Source organism: Pseudoliparis swirei, chromosome 16 (genome assembly GCF_029220125.1).
Source record: "Pseudoliparis swirei isolate HS2019 ecotype Mariana Trench chromosome 16, NWPU_hadal_v1, whole genome shotgun sequence".
NCBI lineage: Eukaryota > Metazoa > Chordata > Actinopteri > Perciformes > Liparidae > Pseudoliparis > Pseudoliparis swirei.
Window position 1 is genome coordinate 22,807,190 of NC_079403.1, and position 20,300 is coordinate 22,827,489.

A 20,300-nucleotide genomic window follows, 5' to 3' on the forward strand; every position below is an offset into this window, starting at 1 on the left:
TTGTGTTTCTGCATGGGTGGCCCCCCCGGGGTGGGGTAACTACCACATGTCCGCATGCCGCGTCCCTGTTGTTCCTGCCGTGTTTGTGATCTGTACATCTGTAATCTGTGTTGTTTTAATGCGGATCCATGAAGGACACGTCGGCCCTTTTTGGTAGCGACCGGTTGGCTAAATAAACAGATTTAAACGTGTAATTCACTCCCCTCCAGAGATTCTACTCTTTCTTTTTTTTTCCCCGCTGTGTGTTTGGATATCCGGTCACAGAGTTTGTTTTCATTTCAGCTGCCATTAAGAAACCACAGCGGAGACCGGGAGGAGAGCTGGCCCTTTAGCTGGAGATAAATCCTCTTTTTGTTCTTTTATATATATATATATATATATATATATATATATATATATACATAAATGCACGAAAAAGAGAAAAAAAAGACCATAAACCACGAAGCTTCTGGTTTTTCTGGTCTTCCTAGTTGTTCGTCTTTCTAGTCTTTTTAATATTTCTCGTATTTCTAGTCTTTTTAGTATTTCTAGTCTTTCTAGTCTTTTTAGTATTTCTTGTATTTCTAGTCTTTTTTGTATTTCCAGTCTTTCTAGTCTTTTTTGTATTTCTAGTATTTCTGGTCTTTTTAGTATTTCTAGTATTTCTAGTCTTTTTAGTATTTCTAGTCTTTCTAGTCTTTTTAGTATTTCTAGTCTTTCTAGTCTTTTTAGCATTTCTAGTATTTCTAGTCTTTTTAGTATTTCTAGTCTTTCTAGTATTTCTTGTATTTCTAGTCTTTTTAGTATTTCTAGTCTTTTTAGTATTTCTTGTCTTTCTAGTCTTTTTAGTATTTCTAGTATTTCTAGTCTTTCTAGTCTTTCTAGTCTTTTTAGTATTTCTAGTATTTCTAGTATTTCTAGTCTTGTTAGCATTTCTAGTATTTCTAGTCTTTCTAGTATTTCTTGTATTTCTAGTCTTTTTAGTATTTCTTGTCTTTCTAGTCTTTTTAGTATTTCTAGTCTTTTTAGTATTTCTAGTCTTTTTAGTATTTCTAGTCTTTCTAGTATTTCTAGTCTTTTTAGTATTTCTAGTCTTTCTAGTCTTTTTAGTATTTCTAGTCTTTTTAGTATTTCTAGTCTTTCTAGTCTTTCTAGTCTTTTTAGCATTTCTAGTATTTCTAGTATTTCTAGTCTTTTTAGTATTTCTAGTATTTCTAGTATTTCTAGTCTTTTTAGTATTTCTAGTCTTTTTAGTATTTCTAGTCTTTCTAAGTCTTCTTAGTATTTCTAGTCTTTCTAGTCTTTTTAGTATTTCTAGTCTTTTTAGTATTTCTAGTATTTCTTGTATTTCTAGTCTTTTTAGTATTTCTTGTCTTTCTAGTCTTTTTAGTATTTCTAGTATTTCTAGTCTTTTTAGTCTTTTTAGTATTTCTAGTCTTTTTAGTATTTCTAGTATTTCTAGTCTTTCTAGTCTTTTTAGTATTTCTAGTCTTTTTAGTATTTCGAGTATTTCTAGTATTTCTAGTCTTTTTAGTATTTCTAGTCTTTTTAGTATTTCTAGTCTTTTTAGTATTTCTAGTCTTTCTAGTATTTCGCTGGCCCTCCTCGTGTGTTTACAGTCCGTCTCCTGCCTAAATGTGAACGCACATGCGCACACACACACACACATACACACCCCTCTCTCCATCCTCGAAAAACACACACACCCCTCTCTCCATCCTCGAAAACACACACACACACACACATACCCCTCTCTCCATCCTCTAAAAACACACACACACACTACAAGCCACAATTGTAAACAGGCCTTAACTCGCATCCACTCTCACACACATATTCTACGCGCACACAACCCCCCCCCCCCGAACCCCTCGGACGGATCCCATCTCCAGTGTTCGCTGGTCAACAGCTCGACTTCCCTTCCTGTAATTACACATAGCTGTGGGCTCTAATGGACGAGGTCGAGAGCAGCGCTGCGGTCTCAGACAGGTCTTCGCCGAGAACCGTTGCGTCCCGCTCCCCCTCGCGCCGGCCAACCGCAGGAGAATGCTGTGGGGTTTACAATCAGACCCCCCCCCCCCTTCAGGAACTCTGAAGCTCCGGGTGAAGCGCTTCCTGTCGACACCTCGTCGACGTCCTCTGCCTCGCCCCCAGATCCACAAGCCGCCGTCCCCCGGGTTCCTCTTTATAGCACAATGAGCTCTATTAATAAACGGAGGGGTCTGCGTCGCTCCAGCCGAGTGGAACGGGATGCTGCCCAGAGAAACGGGAAGACGCGATTACAGTGTGGATTTGTTTCTGTTTGCAAAGCCATAATTGACCATAGTCTGGGGCTGAGGGTTCCAATAGGATTATCCACTGCTGTCTAGCTGACTCTGTGATCTTTGTAAACGAGCGTTCGTGAGACCAGACGGCATGTCAGGGAACGGGAACAAAAGGCGGCTTCAAGCCCCCGTCGTGGGTTTTTTCGAAGGGGTGAAAGCAAAAAGAGTTTAGCCCGAGGTCACTTTGATTGTCGTGAACAATGGGGAATAGTCTGCTGTTCTTCGGTGAAACATAAATATGAAACGGTTTCTGAATCGTTTCTGGCCGTAGAATAAGGGAACGCTCTTCCCGAGGCGGGATGGCGGTGGAAATCTAACCAGCGAGGGGTTCACAGCCCGTTTGCCTTCATGACCCCCACCGGTGGGGTTTCATTTCAAGCCGTCGCTCATCACTCAGACACAATAATCACAACACATGGACACATGCATTTTTATTTATTATTATTTTTCTCAATACTCTAACTTTATGAATTTGTCCACTCTTTTGTCCTCTAGGTGTTATGTCTATGTATTGTCTTTTGTCTTTTAATAAAAAAATGTTTAAAGAAATTTTAAAAAAGAAATGACATGACCACGACATACTAGAATAGTAAATGGAATAGTCGATACATGAATATTAAACAAATACTGTCGTTTTATTTAAAATAAATAATAATACAAATTGAAAAAGACATAATCAGAACTCGTGAACTGCAGATCGTCGGGTGAAGGTACACGCCTGTTTCAGGACCTCCTCGGTGCGTCGCTCTCGCCTCGTTGGCGAAGTCCTTGACGGTGTTTTTTTGTGCTCCGCCTCTTCAGAGAGGACGAAGACGCCTCCCACTGCGCCGTGCCCATCTCCACCGGCCTCATCAAACAGATCTTGAACAAGAGCGGTGGCGGTGGCGGCGGCGAGGAGGACAACCTGGAGCACATCCTGGCCGACTTCTACGGCCCGAGGCCCGACGCCGGGCAGCCGTGGCCCTACGCCGCCAACGATGCTGACAGGTAAGCCCCTCCCCCTCTAGCGAGCTGCTGCTCAGTGCTCTGCATGTGTAGAACTTGAGGTTTGACGTTTCTTGAGGCGCCCGTCTGCACAGCTGCGTTCACTCCACAAGAGGTGTGAATCTGTTGCGCGAGTAGATCCATCAAGTCAACATACAGACGCGAGGGGTTGTGATAGACGCACATTGTCGCGGGCGCCGCGTTCGAATATTTCAACTTTGGCGCAAAAATTCGACCCGACGGCAAGTTGCGAAAACCAATCAGCTTTGAGCTTCTCTGCCATGGAAGAAGAATGAGAAGAAGAAGAACGAGAAGAATGAGAAGAAGAATGAGAAGAAGAAAAACGAGAAGAAAAATGAGAAGAAGAACGAAAAGAAGAAGAAGAAGAAAAATTAGAAGAAGAATGAGAAGAAGAAGAAGAACGAAAAGTAGAAGAAAAATAACGAGAAGAAGAACAAGAAGAAGAAGAAGAAGAAGAAGAACGAGGGTTGGTGAATCTAGCTGCTGCTATTCAGACGTAGAGGTGAAAGTCATGTATATATATATATTTATATATACAGTAAATGTATATATATTAGGGCTGTGAAACGATTACAATTTTTAATCGGATTAATCACAGGTTTTTGTGGATTAATCATGGTTAATCACAAATTACCGATATTCTCGGTATATTTTGTGAGAACATAGAGATTTATGACAAAAGACGGATATATACATTTATACATTCTTCTATACAATGGTGCTGCAACTCAGCAGTTATTTAGCAGTTTTCTTCCATATGGAACATTAATACATCTTCATCCTAAACAGAATGTTTAACCCTCCTGTTACCTTTCGGGTCAATTTGACCCCATTCAATGTTTAATGTCGGTGTTCTTTGGGGTCAATTTGACCCCAGGCTGTTTTTCACTGTGTCAAACATATCAGAAATATCAACTTTTTTATTTATTTAAAGGGCTATTTAGGTAGTCAACAAACAAACATAAAGTACCTCACACTTAAACTTGGGAAGCAATATTAATTCTAATAATTTTCTGGAGGTTTTAATTGCTGGGGTCAAATTGACCCCGAGGGTAAAACATGTTAGTAAATGTAAAGGTAACAGGAGGGTTAAACAGAACATTTTTCTCTTGTTTGTCAACCATTAACTCCACCATGATACAATCTAAAGGTGGACAGATTGACAAGTGACTTTTTTTTTGCTCGGTCCCGATGCGCGCGCACGGAGCTCTGTGGTGCGCCAGACGGAGATCGATAAGTGTTAACGCAACGCGAAGAGACAGAAATGACATGCTGCTGTGGAGATACGATCAACAACAGACGTTTAGTTTAATAAAAGAACAAAGGCGTGCTCTAGAGAACATGTCAGGGGCGGGCCAATCTCTTTAATGTCATGCGATCTACCGACACTACGCCGCGATCGACTGGCAGGTCGCGATCGACGTGTTGAGACCCTGATCTACAGGAAGTAAAAGTCGTAACAAGGTTTCCGGAGGTGAACCTGCGGAAGGATCATTACCGATGAACAGACCGTCTGCATGAGAGCGGACAGAGTTCAGATTGAAGAGGTGTATTGGAAGCTCATTTTGCAAGTGACTTTTTTTTCGTCCCGACGACCAACAACAGACGGATTGGAAGCTCATTCTGCGCATGCGTTAAATGCGTTAAAAAAAAAAAACTAGTTAAACCTGTAATTGAATTAACTGAGTTAACGCGTTATTTTTCACAGCACTAATATATATATATATACATATATACATATTAATGTTATGAACACGAGGGCTTTAGATGTTCAGACGTTTGTGGGACGTCCTCAACGAGTATAAAGCAGAACTAGTGGTGAGTTCTTCGTGGTGGACGAAGGAGATGATAACTGTTTCCACGGAGTAAAGCCACAGAGATAAGCCCCGCCCCCTCTCAGGCGCGAAAAGCCACAAATAGTCGAGCGAGTAAACTCCCGCGTGGCGTGATCAGGAAAAACAAGATGGAGGGAGGCAGGACGGATACATAATGAGCGGCACGTCGTGAGCAGCGATCACCGTCTGCTCCGCTGTGATTGGTCCACGTGTTTTGGGCTTTGCCGTCTTTATTGTCGCGCTTCTGCGGCGAGCGTTAAATCCCCCTGTTGGATTTCACAACGGGCTTCTCCACACGGCGCCGACCCAACAGCGAACCCTTTAATCAGGGAGGCTTCTCTTTTTACTGCCGCCTCTTTGTTCACATCATAAAAACCGTTAACGGCGAGGACAATGGCGAGGGGGGGGGGGGGGGGGCTGCCACTCACTCACAGCGCCCTGCGTTCTCGCACCATGAGCAGAGGGCCTCGCGTGACGTTCAAAAACTTGGCACAGGCTTCGCAAGAGCGTCACAGTGTGGAGTGCAAATGTGGCGGGGGGGCGAGCACACACACACACACACACACACACACACACACACACACACACACACACACACACGTGGGTCCGTCCACGTGCGTCACTCTGGCAATCATCTTCTGTCATAGAGCGATCACGTCCTGATAGCAGCCACATGCTCGGCCCGCGGGGCGCGTCTATCTGCTGGACGTGTGGGCCCGTGTGTGTGTGTGTGTGTGTGTGTGTGTGTGTGTGTGTGTGTGTGTGTGTGTGTGTGTGTGTGTGTGTGTGTGTGTGTGTGTGTGTGTGTGTGTGTGTGTGTGTGTGTGTGTGTGTGTGCGCGTGCGTGCGTGGTCGCCCCGCGGGGTTTCTCCACGCGTACTGCAACATACACACACACCACCGTCGCCCACCTTTTAGGTGTGTGTGTCTCTCTGTGTGTTTGTGTCTGTGTCTCTTTTTCTGTGTGTGTGTCTGTGTGTGTGTGTGTGTGTGTGTGTGTGTGTGTGTGTGTGTGTGTGTATGTGTCTTTGTGTGTGTGTGTCTCTGTATCTGTGTGTGTGTGTGGGGGGGGGGGTATATATGTGTGTGTCTTTGTGTGTGTCTCTGTATCTGTGTGTGTGCGTGTGTGTGTGTCTCTGTGTGTGTGTCCCTGTTTCTATGTGTGTGTGTGTGTGTGTGTTTCTGTGTGTGTGTGGGGGGGGGGGTCTATGTGTGTGTGTCTCTGTATCTGTGTGTGGGGGGGGGTCTATGTGTGCGTGCGTGTGTGTGTTGTGTCTCTGTGTGTGTTGTGTGTGTGTGTCTTTGTGTGTGTGTGTGTGTGTCTCTGTATATGTGTGTGCGTGCGTGCGTGTGTGTGTGTGTTCACTCTCAGACCTCTCACTTCTTAACCCCTCAGCTCGAGCGTTCGCAGCTTTCGACAGAAACACATTTCTCTCATTTAACTTTTTTATTTTTCTTCTTCGTCTTTTTTTCCCGGCGCTCCGTAAACGTGATTTATGAGCGCCGCCCTCGCAGCCTCAAGGTCCCCGTCCCACCGCGGCGGGGGCATGTGACAAGTGTTAGGTGGCAGGTTTTAGGCCGGCCTGGGGGGGGGGGGGGGTTCTGGGACTGGGTCGTCGTTCCCCCCCCCCCCCCCCCTTTGATGGTCTTGAAGTCCAGAGGCAGTCTGAGGGAGCCTGTTTGTTCGGCTCTGTTTAGGTTCACATGACCGAGAGGACCGAGAATCGACTGCTGCTGTCGGCGGGTTGGCTCGCGTGTGTTTCTGTCTGTCAGCCGCGTGTGTGTAAGTGTGTGTGTGTGTGTGTGTGTTTTCCCAGATGCCATGTCGACTGTATCTGTTCTCATTGCATAACTCTGATCTTTTTGTCTTTTACGTGCGTTTTGTTTAGACTTTGCGCGTCCTCATTTGTCTGCATAGTGTTTGTTTACGTACGACACATTTCAGTGATGCTCCATACTGTATAAAACATGAAACATGAAACATGTGCGTAGATCACAGAGAGTAGACACGGGGAATTGAACCCTTAATCTAAAGTATCAATACGGCATTACAGCTGTGTGTGTGTGTCTGTGTGCATGTCATTACAGCCGTGTGTGTGTGTGTGTGTGTGTGTGTGTGTGTGTGTGTGTGTGTGTGTGTGTGTGTGTGTGTGTGTGTGTGTGTGTGTGTGTGTGTCTGTGTGCATGTCATTACAGCCGTGTGTGTGTGTGTGTGCATGTCATTACAGCTATGTGTGTGTGTCTGTGTGCATGTCATTACAGCTGTGTGTGTGTGTGTGTGTGTGTGTGTGTGTGTGTGTGTGTGTGTGTGTGTGTGTGTGTGTGTGTGTGTGTGTGTGTGTGTGTGTGTGTGTGTGTGTGTGTGTGTGTGTGTGTGTGTGTGTGTGTGTGTGTGTGTGTGTGTGTGTGTGTGCGTGCGTGCGTGTGTGTGTGCGTGTGTGCGTGCGTGCGTGTGTGTGTGTGCGTGTGTGCGTGTGTGTGTGTGTGTGTGTGTGTGTGTGCGTGCGTGTGCGTGCGTGCGTGCGTGCGTGCGTGCGTGCGTGCGTGCGTGCGTGCGTGCGTGTGCGTGTCATTACAGCTGTAGTGCAGATGTGTGTATCAAGTTGTTTTCGTATTAGTGGCTGCAATGAGGTTTCCACTAGAAATCTGTGTTATAACCGAGCTTCATACGGCCGATCTCAATTCATCTCAACGTTGAGCTCTTATTTTGAAGGGCAACAGCCGAAAAGCCGATCACACGGCCGTATGCTGCGGAGGCTTCTACGAGAAACCACTTCAGACAGATGTGTCTTCACCTGTACCGTGAGGAAAAGCGTCCACTTCCTCTGGCCGCGCGGTCGCATCGGCCAATCACAGGGAGGGATTTCTGTAACGGGTGGTGTTCTCTCCACACAGGCCGGTGCTGGAGGCCCTGGCCCAGTGGGACAGTCCCATGCAGGTGAAGCTGTCCTGCTGGAAGCCGGGCCTGAACACGCTGCTGGTGGAGCTGCTGCCCTGGGCCCTGCTGGCCAACCACTCCCAGTGGGACCTCTGGCTCTTCGAAGGGGAGACCATCGTGCTGCAGATACCAGCCGGCAAAGTCATCGTGCCCCCCAACTTCAAGGTGTGTGTATACCTGTGTCCTCCAAGAGTCCGATATTCAAAAAATCAACGGTTATCACAAGGAAGTCCATCTTGGAACATCACGACAAACAGTTTTTGACATATTACACCTCAAAAACCTTATTTTATTTTGATAAATGAATGAATGTACAATAGAGAATACATCACTCCCTAGTTATACATTGTTTTCTTTTAGTTTATTTGTTTCATTATTTTGTCTCTTTTGTTGTTGTTTATCCTTTGTTTAAAGTCAAAGTCATCTTTATTGTCAATGTTCCACATACAGAACATCTAAAGTACGTTTGTGTCTTTTCTTTTGTCTCGACATAAAGTGAGTAATAATAGTAATAACAGTAATAATAGTAATAAACAGTGATGAAGCGATAAGGTAAAAAACAGTTAACAACAACAAACATTTCGACAGCATATCATTTATAATTATATATATATGTATGTATTTATATATATATATGTATATAGATATATGTATGTATATATATACATATTTATATATATGTATGTATATATACATATTTATTTTATATTTATATATATGTATGTATATATACATATATATACATATTTATTTTTTATATATATATATATATGTATATATATGTATATATGTATGTATTTATATATACATGTATGTATATATATATATACATATGTATATGTATATATTAGTGCTGTGAAAAATAACGCGTTAACTCAGCTAATTCAATTACAGGTTTAACTAGTTTTTTTTTTACGCATTTAACGCATGCACAGAATGAGCTTCCAATCCGTCTGTCGTTGGTCGTCGGGACGAAAAAAAAGTCACTTGCAAAATGAGCTTCCAATACACCACTTCAATCTGAACTCTGTCCGCTCTCATGCAGACGGTCTGTTCATCGGTAATGATCCTTCCGCAGGTTCACCTACGGAAACCTTGTTACGACTTCTACTTCCTGTAGATCAGGGGTCTCAACACGTCGATCGCGACCTGCCAGTCGATCGCGGCGTAGTGTTGGTAGATCGCATGACATTAAAAAGATTGGCCCGCCCCCTGACATGTTCTCTATAGCACGTCTTTGTTCTTTTATTAAACTAAACGTCTGTTGTTGGGGCGGCTTTAGCTCAGTGGGGTAAGAGGGCCGTCCTGCAACCGCAGGGTTGTGCGTTCGATCCCCGCTCTCCCCATTAGTTGCAGTAGTGTCCTGAGTGCAGGCACTGAACCCCAGTCCCTTGCTTCTTTCACGCTCACCTCCACCCCCATGCTCAATAACTAAGGATGGGTTAAATGCAGAGAACTAATTTCCCCTTGGGGATTAATAAAAGTGTATATTCTATTCTATCTCCACAGCAGCATGTCATTTCTGTCTCTTCGCGTTGCGTTAACACTTATCGATCTCCGTCTCGCTCGCCGCAGAGCTCCGTGCGCGTGCATCGGGACCGAGCAAAAAAAAAGTCACTTGTCAATCTGTCCACCTGTCCGTGTCCGGGCCGGTGAGGTTTCAGCTTTGCAGCGGTGTCCCGCCGTCCCTTTCATCACGGCCCAGTTCATGAAGAAAACCCACACAGTCAGTTTGCCTCAGCAGCTGCTCGAGGAAGACTAGAGGCCTTTAGATTGTATCATGGTGGAGTTAATGGTTGACAAACAAGAGAAACACTGTTCTGTTTAACCCTCCTGTTACCTTTACATTTACTAACATATTTTACCCTCGGGGTCAATTTGACCCCAGCAATTAAAACCTCCAGAAAATTATTAGAATTAATATTGCTTCCCAAGTTTAAGTGTGAGGTACTTTATGTTTGTTTGTTGACTACCTAAATAGCCCTTTAAATAAATAAAAAAGTTGATATTTCTTATATGTTTGACACAGTGAAAAACAGCCTGGGGTCAAATTGACCCAAAAGAACACCGACATTAAACATTGAATGGGGTCAAATTGACCCGAAAGGTAACAGGAGGGTTAAACATTCTGTTTAGGATGAAGATGTATTAATGTTCCATATGGAAGAAAACTGCTAAATAACTGCTGAGTTGCAGCACAATTGTATAGAAGAATGTATAAATGTATATATCCGTCTTTTGTCATAAATCTCTATGTTCTCACAAAATATACCGAGAATATCGGTAATATGTGATTAATCATGATTAATCCACAAAAACCTGTGATTAACCCGATTAAAATTTTTAATCCTTTCACAGCCCTAGTATACATATACAGGACTGTCTCAGAAAATTAGAATATTGTGATAAAGTTCTTTATTTTCTGTAATGCAATTAAAAAAACAAAAATGTCATGCATTCTGGATTCATTACAAATCAACTGAAATATTGCAAGCCTTTTATTCTTTTAATATTGCTGATTATGGCTTACAGCTTAAGAAAACTCAAATATCCTATCTCTAAATATTAGAATATCATGAAAAAGTATACTAGTAGGGTATTAAACAAATCACTTGAATCGTCTAATTAACTCGAAACACCTGGAAACACATTTTCAAATGTTTGATTTTGTTTTGCTGTTATAAATCTTTTTTTTTACTTGGTCTGAGGAAATATTCAAATTTTATGAGATAGGATTTTAGAGTTTTCTTAAGCTGTAAGCCATAATCAGCAATATTAAAAGAATAAAAGGCTTGCAATATTTCAGTTGATTTGTAATGAATCCAGAATGCATGACATTTTTGTTTTTTTAATTGCATTACAGAAAATAAAGAACTTTATCACAATATTCTAATTTTCTGAGACAGTCCTGTATATACATATTTAGAGAGAGAGAGAGAGAACTTGCATACTATTCTACATCAAACAAGTCATATTGCATCATTGTTTCCCTTTGGGTTATACAAGTTTAGCATTTGGCTCATTTTTTGCCATTTTATTTCTGATTCTGTCTGCGTTCCGAATGTTTCGTGAGTCCCTGATCCGCAGAGATCTCCACATGGCGCTGAAGACGTGCTTCGTGTTCACATCAAGAACCTTCTTCTTTTTTCTTTTCTCATGGCACTTGATTACCAAGCCAGCTCTTCCCTCATCTCGACGAGCGCGCGGCCTTCCACCAGAGCGCTGCATTACATACAGCCGTATCCCCCCCCCCCCCCCGCTTCTTTATCTGCAGCCAAGCTGTCACAGAACACTGCGGGCACGTCTCCTCACTGGCTTCTGAGATCACAAGCGGGAGGTCTGCAGATGATTGTTTTGTTTTCTTCTTTCCCGTGGAACATAAGGCGCACACACACACACACACACACACACACACACACACACACACTGGTCCGTCGTGTCGACGAACAAGTGGTTCAGCTCAAAGAAACTAAAGTACAAAAGTTGAAAATGCGCACGAGCCCCGTGAAACGCAGACAAATATAGCATTGTTTAAGTCGAGCGCTGCTGATTGGTCCTCGTGAGAAGGTCTGATGTCCCCCCCCCCCCCCCTGCTGCAGCCTCCTTGGGGCACTTCGGCCTCCTAACACCAGGTGGAGGTGTCCTCCCCAGGTCCAGGACTAGTTGAGGTGTTGCTCAGGAGCATTGTGTGGAGTTCAATTCCGTTTATTTTCTACAGCCCAATATCACAAATTACGAATTTTTGCGAATCTGTACACATACGACATCCCTGACCTTTGACCTCTCACATCGGATCAGGAAAAATTCCCAAGAAATAGAAGCAGGGGAAAAAAAGTAATAAAAAACCTTCAGGCGAGCGAAAAAGGAGGATCCCTCTCCAGGATGGACAGGGTTCCTACGGTCATGGAAAAACCTGGAAAAGTCCTGGAATTTAAAATTTTTTTATTTCCAGGCCTGGAGATGTCCTTCAAAATAAATGAAATCCCTAAAATCTTGAAAAAATCATGGAAAATGTGTTATATTCACATGTTTGATTAAAAGAATAACCATTCACATCAATATTTATTCTTTTAATTAAACTATTGTGTCATTTAAGGTTACACACCGAGATTTCACCAAATATTTGGACATGTAAATTTGGTTTAAAGTCCTGGAAATCCATTGTATGAACCCTGAATAGATGTCATGTGGACAGAACGCCGCATTACAGAGTAACATAAACACAGGATATGAGTTGTCTGTATTGAACTATTCATACACTCTGTCATCCTCATTGAATGTGTTGTTACTGTGTTTTAATTTGTGTGTAATGATTCCTTCTGGTCACATGACATCTATTGTTCTGTCCATCCTGGAGAGGGATCCTCCTCTGTTCTCTCCTGAAGGGTTCTTCCCTTTTTTTCCCTGTGAAAGGTTATTTGGGAGATGTGAGGTCAAAGGTCAGGGATGTCTATATGTACAGATTGTAAAGCACTCTGAGACTAATTTCTAATTTGTGAAAATGGGCTACACAAATAAACTGAATTGAATTGCATCCACCGTTGACAAGCATGTGACCGTTTTGGAAAAATACAGTAAAATACTTTAAATTTAAATCGCGCAATTTCTTTTTGACATTGTGACTCCTAACATCGTATTTTCCTTCTCGCCCTTGGGTTCCTCCCTCTCCGCAGGAGGCCTTCCAGATCGGCATCTACTGGGCCCCCACCAACACCGTGCACAAGTCCACGGCCCTCAACCTGGTGCACGACCTGCCCTCCCCCCGATGGAAGGAGGGCTCCGGCTCGGAGGTGGTCGACCTGGACGAGGAGGGCTACGTGGAGGCCGACGTCACCCTGGGCGCCGCTCCCGGGCGGCAGAAGGTGAGCGGGGAAACGGCGGCGCGCTCGTCTCCGCCGCTGGATGTTGGGAAGTCGCGAGCCGTGAACGTGTCCCGTCCTCCGCAGCTGTGTCAGTTCTGCGTGTCGTCGGCGGTGAGGCACGGCGTCCAGATCCTGCGGGTCGAGGACCGGACCGTCGTCATCAACAACACGCCGCACGCGCTGCGCTGCAGGCCGCTGCTGGCCGCCCGCCCGCTGGGAGCCGAGGACCAGGTGACGGGCCGTTAACTCTGGGTTATTATGGGATGTCAATGAGCTTTTCTCCCGCCGCTTTTAGTTGAACAGTTGAAACGCACTGCGAGGACGGCGGAGACGCTTCAGACTCGGCTCATAATATTCCACAGGTCACGTGACGCCTGCACACGTCACATGACACCTATCCAGGTCACATGACGCCTGCACACGTCACATGACACCTATCCAGGTCACATGACGCCTGTCTAGAGTCTCTTGAACTCAGTGAATTAGTGTAAACTCAGAGCCTCAAGGCGTGCGTGTGCGTGTGTGTGCGTGTGTGTGTGTGTGTGTGTGTGTGTGTGTGTGTGTGTGTGTGTGTGTGCCGACCCCAGTGCTACCACGTGCACTGCTCCGACGCAGCAAGCCGTTTTACATCAGATCATGCTCCTCCAACCCCCACCTTCTTCTCTTTCTCTTTCTCACTCTCCTCCTTCTCTCTCTCTCCTCCTCCTCTCTCTCTCCTCCTTTATCCGTCTCTCTCCTCCTCCTCTCTCTCTCTCCTCCTCTCTCTCTCCTCCTTTATCCGTCTCTCTCCTCCTCCTCTCTCTCGCTCCTCCTCCTCTCTCTCTCCTCCTCTCTCTCTCTCTCTCCTCCTCCTCTCTCTCTCCTCCTCCTCTCTCTCTCTCTCTCCTCCTCTCTCTCTCCTCCTTTATCCGTCTCTCTCCTCCTCTCTCTCTCCTCCTTTATCTGTCTCTCTCCTCCTCCTCCTCTCTCTCTCTCTCCTCCTCCTTTATCCGTCTCTCTCCTCCTCTCTCTCTCCTCCTTTATCCGTCTCTCTCCTCCTCCTCTCTCTCTCCTCCTTTATCCGTCTCTCTCCTCCTCCTCTCTCTCCTCCTCTCTCTCTCCTCCTTTATCCGTCTCTCTCCTCCTCCTCTCTCTCTCTCCTCCTTTATCCTTCTCTCTCTCCTCCTCATCTCTCTCTCTCCTCCTCCTCTCTCTCTCCTCTTTTATCCTTCTCTCTCTCCTCCTCCTCTCTTTCTCTCCTCCTTTATCCTTCTCTCTCCTCCTCCTCTCTCTCTCTCCCCCTTCACCATGTGGCGATGGCACTTCATTGGGACATTAGACAAACACAGAATTGGATGCAGGTTTGCCTCCCCCCCCCCCCCCCTCTCATCTGCTGCTTGTCCCCAAAGAGAGCAACAATGCAGTGATGTCATGGAACGAGCCTTCAGATCCCCTCGGAGGAGGAGGAGGAGGAGGAGGAGGAGGAGAGGAGGAGGAGGAGGAGGATGGCAGAGAGCTTGCCATTAGCCACTAATTGACTGAAAACTCCTTTTCTTTTCTTTTTCGTTTAAGAGCTTTAAATAGACTAAATGTGCGGGTGACGGGTTTAACAATAAGACGATAGGAATGTCTTTCTCGTCGCTCTTCCTCTTCATCGCCTGATCCCAGAAGTCCTCGGCGACTCGCTGCTCAGGCGGCGCAGCGGGAATCCTCTGCTCCCGATTCATCACGAGCTCCGGGGGAGAGACGATGAGAGCCACTGAGGGCCCTTTGTTGAGCCACTCGTCTCCTTCCCTCCTCCCCTTCTTCCCTTATTCCCTCCTCCTTTCCTTCCCTTCTTCCCTCCTCCTTTCCTTCCCTTCTTCCCTTATTTCCTCCTTCCATCCCTCCCTTCTTCCATCCTTCCCTTCTTCCATCCCTCCCTTCTTTCCTCCTTCCCTCCTCCCCTTCTTCCCTTCTTTCCTCCTTCCCTTATTTCCTCCTTCCCTCGTTCCCTTATTCCCTCATTCCCTTCTTCCCTTCTTTCCTCCTTCCATCCCTCCCTTCTTCCATCCTTCCCTTCTTCCATCCTTCCATCCCTCCCTTCTTCCCTCCTTCCCTTATTTCCTCCTTCCCTTATTTCCTCCTTCCCTTATTCCCTCCTTCCCTTCTTCCCTCCTCCTTTCCTTCCCTTCTTCCCTTCTTTCCTCCTTCCATCCCTCCATTCTTCCATCCTTCCATCCCTCCCTTCTTTCCTCCTTCCCTCCTTCCCTTATTCCCTCATTCCCTCCTCCCCTTCTTCCCTCCTCTTGTTCCCTTCTTCCCTCCTCTTGTTCCCTTCTTCCCTCCTCCTGTTCCCTTCTTCCCTCCTCTTGTTCCCTTCTTCCCTCCTCTTGTTCCCTTCTTCCCTCCTTCCCTTCCTTCCATCTTGCCTCCTACCCTTCTTCCCTTTGTGACTCAACCACTGTCCACTTACCCTCTTTCCTTCTCATTTGCTTTCATCTCTTCCATTCATTTTTTTTCTTTGCTTTTATGGTTTTTTCCTTCCTCGTCTGCTTATTTTCCTTCTTTTTTTTAATTCCCCCCTCGCCTCCTTCTTCTTGCCTCCTCCCCACCCCACCTTTTCTTTCTCTTCTTCTCTCCACTCCTCTCCTATATCCCTTTTCCTCTCCTCTATCCTCTCATCATGTGTGTGTGTCCTCTCCTCAGGCCTGTGAGGTACCGGACTCGGCGCTGTTCAGCCTGGCCCCCTCCTCGGACTCGGGCCCGGCTCCGCCCGTCTCCTTGCCGTGCTGGGACCTCCTCCAGGGAGCGGCGGAGTTCCCTCTTCCGCGCAAACACATGCTCTTCAGCTTGTTACCCGATGGGCCCGGTGGACGAGCCGGACCCGGACCCGGATCGGCGGCGTGGAGCCTCCCTGCTCCCGTCCGACCGGACTTTCCCAGGCAGAGTCTGTCCGTTCCCGGGGACCCGGACTCCGGGGGTGGCCTGAGCAGCAGGTGGGTGGAGGCGGAGCAACCGTGGCGGCGCCGGTCCATTTAGAGCAGGGCACCGAAACCCACCCGGCTGGCCCGGCACACAGAGCCGGTCACAGCTCGTAAAAATACCGCAGATGACGTGAAGGGAGAACATGCCCTCAACGTTTCCACCGGCCACCTCTCCTCCTCCTCTTCACTGACTGTCTCTCTCTTTTGTCTTTAGCGCCGAATAAAAATTCTATCGCTTTCCAATTACCAAAAGAACAATACATAAGCCAATGAGCATGTTGTATTGTTCTTCACACTAAGCGATACATCACACACACATACACTAGCGTTCAAAAGTTAGGGGTCACCCAGATAATTTCGTGTTTTCCATGAAAAAACTCACACTTTTATTCATTACATTTATTTCAAAATGAATATCAAATATATTCAAGATATTGACACGGTTGTAAATAATGATTTTTATTGTTCTTCAAACTTGTGGCTCAAAGGAAGAACAGTTTTACAGCTTCTCTCACCAGCATAACTGTTTTCAGCTGCGCTCACATAAAAAGGGTTTTCAAGGGTTTTCTACCCCTCCGCTAGTCTTCTAAGGCGATAACACAATGTACCATTAGAACACTGGAGATGGGCCTCTGCACACCTCTGTAGAGACTTCATTAAACACCAGAGAATAGTCATCTACACATTAACTATGTAGAGAGAGTATTTATGATTCATTTAATTATCTTCATTGAAAAACAGTGCTTTTCTTTTAAAAAATAAGGACATTTCTAAGTGACCCCAAACTTTTGAACGCAAACATGGACACAGTGTCTGAAAATGGACCAGATGATTATTCACAGTCTCGTTTCTTGTGCTGCTGTTTTTGCAGATGCATCGTTCTGACGTACCAGGAGCACCTCGGGGTGACGTACATCACCCTGAGCGAGGACCCGTGTCCTCGGATGCTGATCCACAACAAGTGTCCCATCCCGCTCCTGCTCAAGGAAACGGTGAAAGGTAACGAAGCAAGGAAATGACCCGGGCTGGACTTCTCTGTTCTCCACCGCACTGATTGGTTCCGCCTCCTCTTCCCCCCGAACAGAACCTCCGAGGACCGAGGTCCACTGCCGGGCTCTGGCCGCCGGCTGCTCCGTGCACCACGAGCTCTACCACCACTTCTCCAGTTTCCCAGAGTGCCGGCAGAAGGAGACGCTGCCCGCACTCCTCCTGAAAGTCCCGTCGGGCCGCGGCGCCGCCGCCTGGACCGAGCCCGTCGACGTCAACGGTGCCGGCACCCAGGTAACCGGACGGGTCGAGGGGAGGAGGGGGGGGAGATGTTACGTCCTTAATGTCTCCTGGTGGACGTCAACGAGACTCTGAGCCTCAGACGAGCCCCGCGGGAGACGTCTGGTCCATCGTGACGAGACGATGACATCATCACGAGGCCCGCGGGAGACGTCTGGTCCAAAGTGACGAGACGATGACATCATCACGAGGCCCGTGAGAGACGTCTGGTCCATCGTGACGAGACGATGACATCATCACGAGCCCCGCGGGAGACGTCTGGTCCAAAGTGACGAGACGATGACATCATCACGAGGCCCGTGAGAGACGTCTGGTCCATCGTGACGAGACGATGACATCATCACGAGGGCCGAAACATTTACCCCCATAGCTGTTGGGGCGACGCTCGTTCACACAGCTCCAGATCAGGGGCGTGTGTGTGTGTGTGTGGGTTGTTTATGCGTGTGTGTGTGTGTAAGTGAGTATGTGTGTGTGTGGCGTGCACTTAATCCATGCATGTAGGCGAGGTCTGTGTGCGTGCATGTGTGCAGCTAGATATTAAAGAGCAGTTTGTGTGTGTGTGTGTGTCTGTGTATGTGTGTGTGTCTGTGCGTGTGCATGTATGTGTCTGTGTGTGTGTGCGTGTGTCTGTGTATGTGTCTGTGTCTGTGCGTGTGCATGTATGTGTCTGTGTGTGTGTGCGGGTGTGTGTGTGCGTGTGCATGTATGTGTCTGTGTGTGTGTGGGTGTATGTGTGTGTGTCTGTGTGTGTGTGCGTGTATGTGTGTGTGTCTGTGTGCGTGTATGTGTGTGTGTGTGGGTGTGTGTGCGGGTGTGTGTGTCTGTGTCTGTGCGTGTGCATGTATGTGTCTGTGTGTGTGTGTGTGTGTGTCTGTGTATGTGTCTGTGCGTGTGCATGTATGTGTCTGTGTGTGTGTGTGTGTGTGTGTCTGTGTATGTGTCTGTGTCTGTGCGTGTGCATGTATGTGTCTGTGTGTGTGTGCGGGTGTGTGTGTGCGTGTGCATGTATGTGTCTGTGTGTGTGTGGGTGTATGTGTGTGTGTCTGTGTGTGTGTGCGTGTATGTGTGTGTGTCTGTGTGTGTGTGTGTGGTGTTGTGTCTAGCCGGCTGCAGTGGGGTTGAGGGTGAGGCTGTGTATCTCTGGTTACTGTGAGGTCTGGCTCTCGCTCCGTGGTGGAGGGCGAGAGGTCAAAGGTCAGACGTGTTGTGACTGCTCCTTCTCTTGCCGTGACGCGGCTCTTCACTCTGAACCCGCTGGAGGTTAAAGACGCACACAGTGCAAAGAGCACCGAGTTACGGGGGGGGTGGGGCACCACCACTCGAGGGTGCTGACCCCCTCCCTCTGTGTCCCGCTCTCAGGTGGTCTTCCTGCCGGGCTTCGGCTGCCTCTACATCGACGTGCTCTACGAGAGAGGCACTCTGGTTCTGACTCTGGCGCCCGAGGGCGGCGTGGACGCCGTCACCGACCCGCTCAGCAGGTACACGATGAGCGTATTGTCTCTAAACCATCAGCGCATGTTGTTCTTCCTGACCTCAAGGTATCCCCTTTTTTATTTTTCTATTTTGTTTTACTGCGCTCTCTCATCTTGCTTCATCATGGTCCTCCTCGGCGGCGGCTGCCATGTTTCCGCGCGGCAGATGTTCCAGACGTGCAGAGAGCGTCACGTTGCACCACATGAGGGCCATAAAAGCCTCTCGCCTGTTGTCACGGGGGGATTAGGACAGTAGGGAACGTTACGGCGTTATTCCATGACATCAGCGCACTGAGATGCCTTCCTTTTTTATTTTGACGGGAAATGAACACATCCACACACGAGGTAAACGTAAACAGATAATGTCAGACGGCCATCTTTGTTCACGACGTCATCGCTCTTCATCGCTCTTCATCGCCTGATCCCAGAAGTCCTCGGCGACTCGCTGCTCAGACGGCGCAGCGGGAATCCTCTGCTCCCGATTCATCACGAGCTGGGAGAGACGATGAGAGCCACTGAGGGCCCTTTGTTGAGCCACTCGTCTCCTTCCCTCCTTCCCTCCTCCTTCCCTTCTTCCCTTCTTCCGTCCTTCCCTTCTTCCCTCCTCCTGTTCCCTTCTTCCCTCCTTCTGTTCCCTTCTTCCCTCCTCTTGTTCCCTTCTTCCCTCCTCCTGTTCCCTTCTTCCCTCCTTCCTTGTTCCCTTCTTCCCTCCTTCCCTCCTTCCTCCCTCCTTCCCTCCTTCCTTCTTCTCTCCTTCCCTTCTTCCCTCCTTCCCTTCTTCTCTCCTTCCCTTCTTCTCTCCTTCCATTCTTCCCTCCCTCCCTTCTTCCTTCCTTCCCTTCTTACCTCCTTCCCTTCTTCCTTCCCTCCTTCCATTCTTCCCTCCTTCTCTTCTTCTCTCCTTCCCTTCTTCTCTCCTTCCATTCTTCCCTCCTTCCCTCCCTCCCTTCTTCCCTCCTTCTCTTCTTTCCTCCTTCCCTTCTTACCTCCTTTCCTTCTTCCCTCCTTCTCTTCTTCCCTCTTCCCTCCTTCCCTTCTTCTCTCCTTCCCTTCTTCTCTCCTTCCATTCTTCCCTCCTTCCCTCCCTCCCTCCTTCTCTTCTTTCCTCCTTCCCTTCTTCCCTTCTTCACTTCTTCCCTCCTTCCCTTCTTCCCTCCTTCTCTTCTTCCCTCTTCCCTTCTTCCCTCCTTCCCTTCTTCTCTCCTTCCATTCTTCCCTCCTTCCCTCCCTCCCTCCTTCCCTTCTTCCCTTCTTCACTTCTTCCCTCCTTCCCTTCTTCCCTCCTTCTTCCCTCCTTCCCTTTGTGACTCAACCACTGTCCACTTACCCTCCTTCCTTCTCCTAAGTTTGGACCTCCGGGTCATGAAATGCTCACGTCAGCCTGGCGTTGCGCTGGAGATGGAGACGTGTTCCTTCTCTCGTATTTATTCTCCGTGTGTTGGTAACGCGTGTTGGTAACGCGTGTTGGTGACGCGTGTTGGTAACGCGTGTTGGTAACGTGTGTTGGTAACGCGTGTTGGTAACGCGTGTTGGTGACGTGTGTTGGTAACGTGTGTTGGTAACGTGTGTTGGTAATGTGTGTTGGTGACATGTGTTGGTAACGCGTGTTGGTGACGCGTGTTGGTAACGCGTGTTGGTAACGCGTGTTGGTAA

At 47.2% G+C, this 20,300-nt stretch overlaps 1 protein-coding gene across 4 annotated transcripts in view; it reads left to right on the forward strand.

Moving 5' to 3' along the window:
• The window catches only part of LOC130206618 (intermembrane lipid transfer protein VPS13B-like), a 401,351-nt gene that overhangs the window by 370,207 nt on the left and 10,844 nt on the right, over nt 1-20,300 (forward strand). For all 4 annotated transcript variants that reach the window (XM_056434667.1, XM_056434665.1, XM_056434669.1 and 1 more), the window contains exons 51-58: nt 3,105-3,290; nt 8,039-8,246; nt 12,755-12,943; nt 13,028-13,174; nt 15,611-15,900; nt 16,760-16,887; nt 16,973-17,169; nt 18,535-18,653. In XM_056434667.1, coding sequence (XP_056290642.1) covers nt 3,105-3,290; nt 8,039-8,246; nt 12,755-12,943; nt 13,028-13,174; nt 15,611-15,900; nt 16,760-16,887; nt 16,973-17,169; nt 18,535-18,653 — 1,464 coding nt within the window. The remainder of the gene's footprint in view (nt 1-3,104; nt 3,291-8,038; nt 8,247-12,754; nt 12,944-13,027; nt 13,175-15,610; nt 15,901-16,759; nt 16,888-16,972; nt 17,170-18,534; nt 18,654-20,300) is intronic.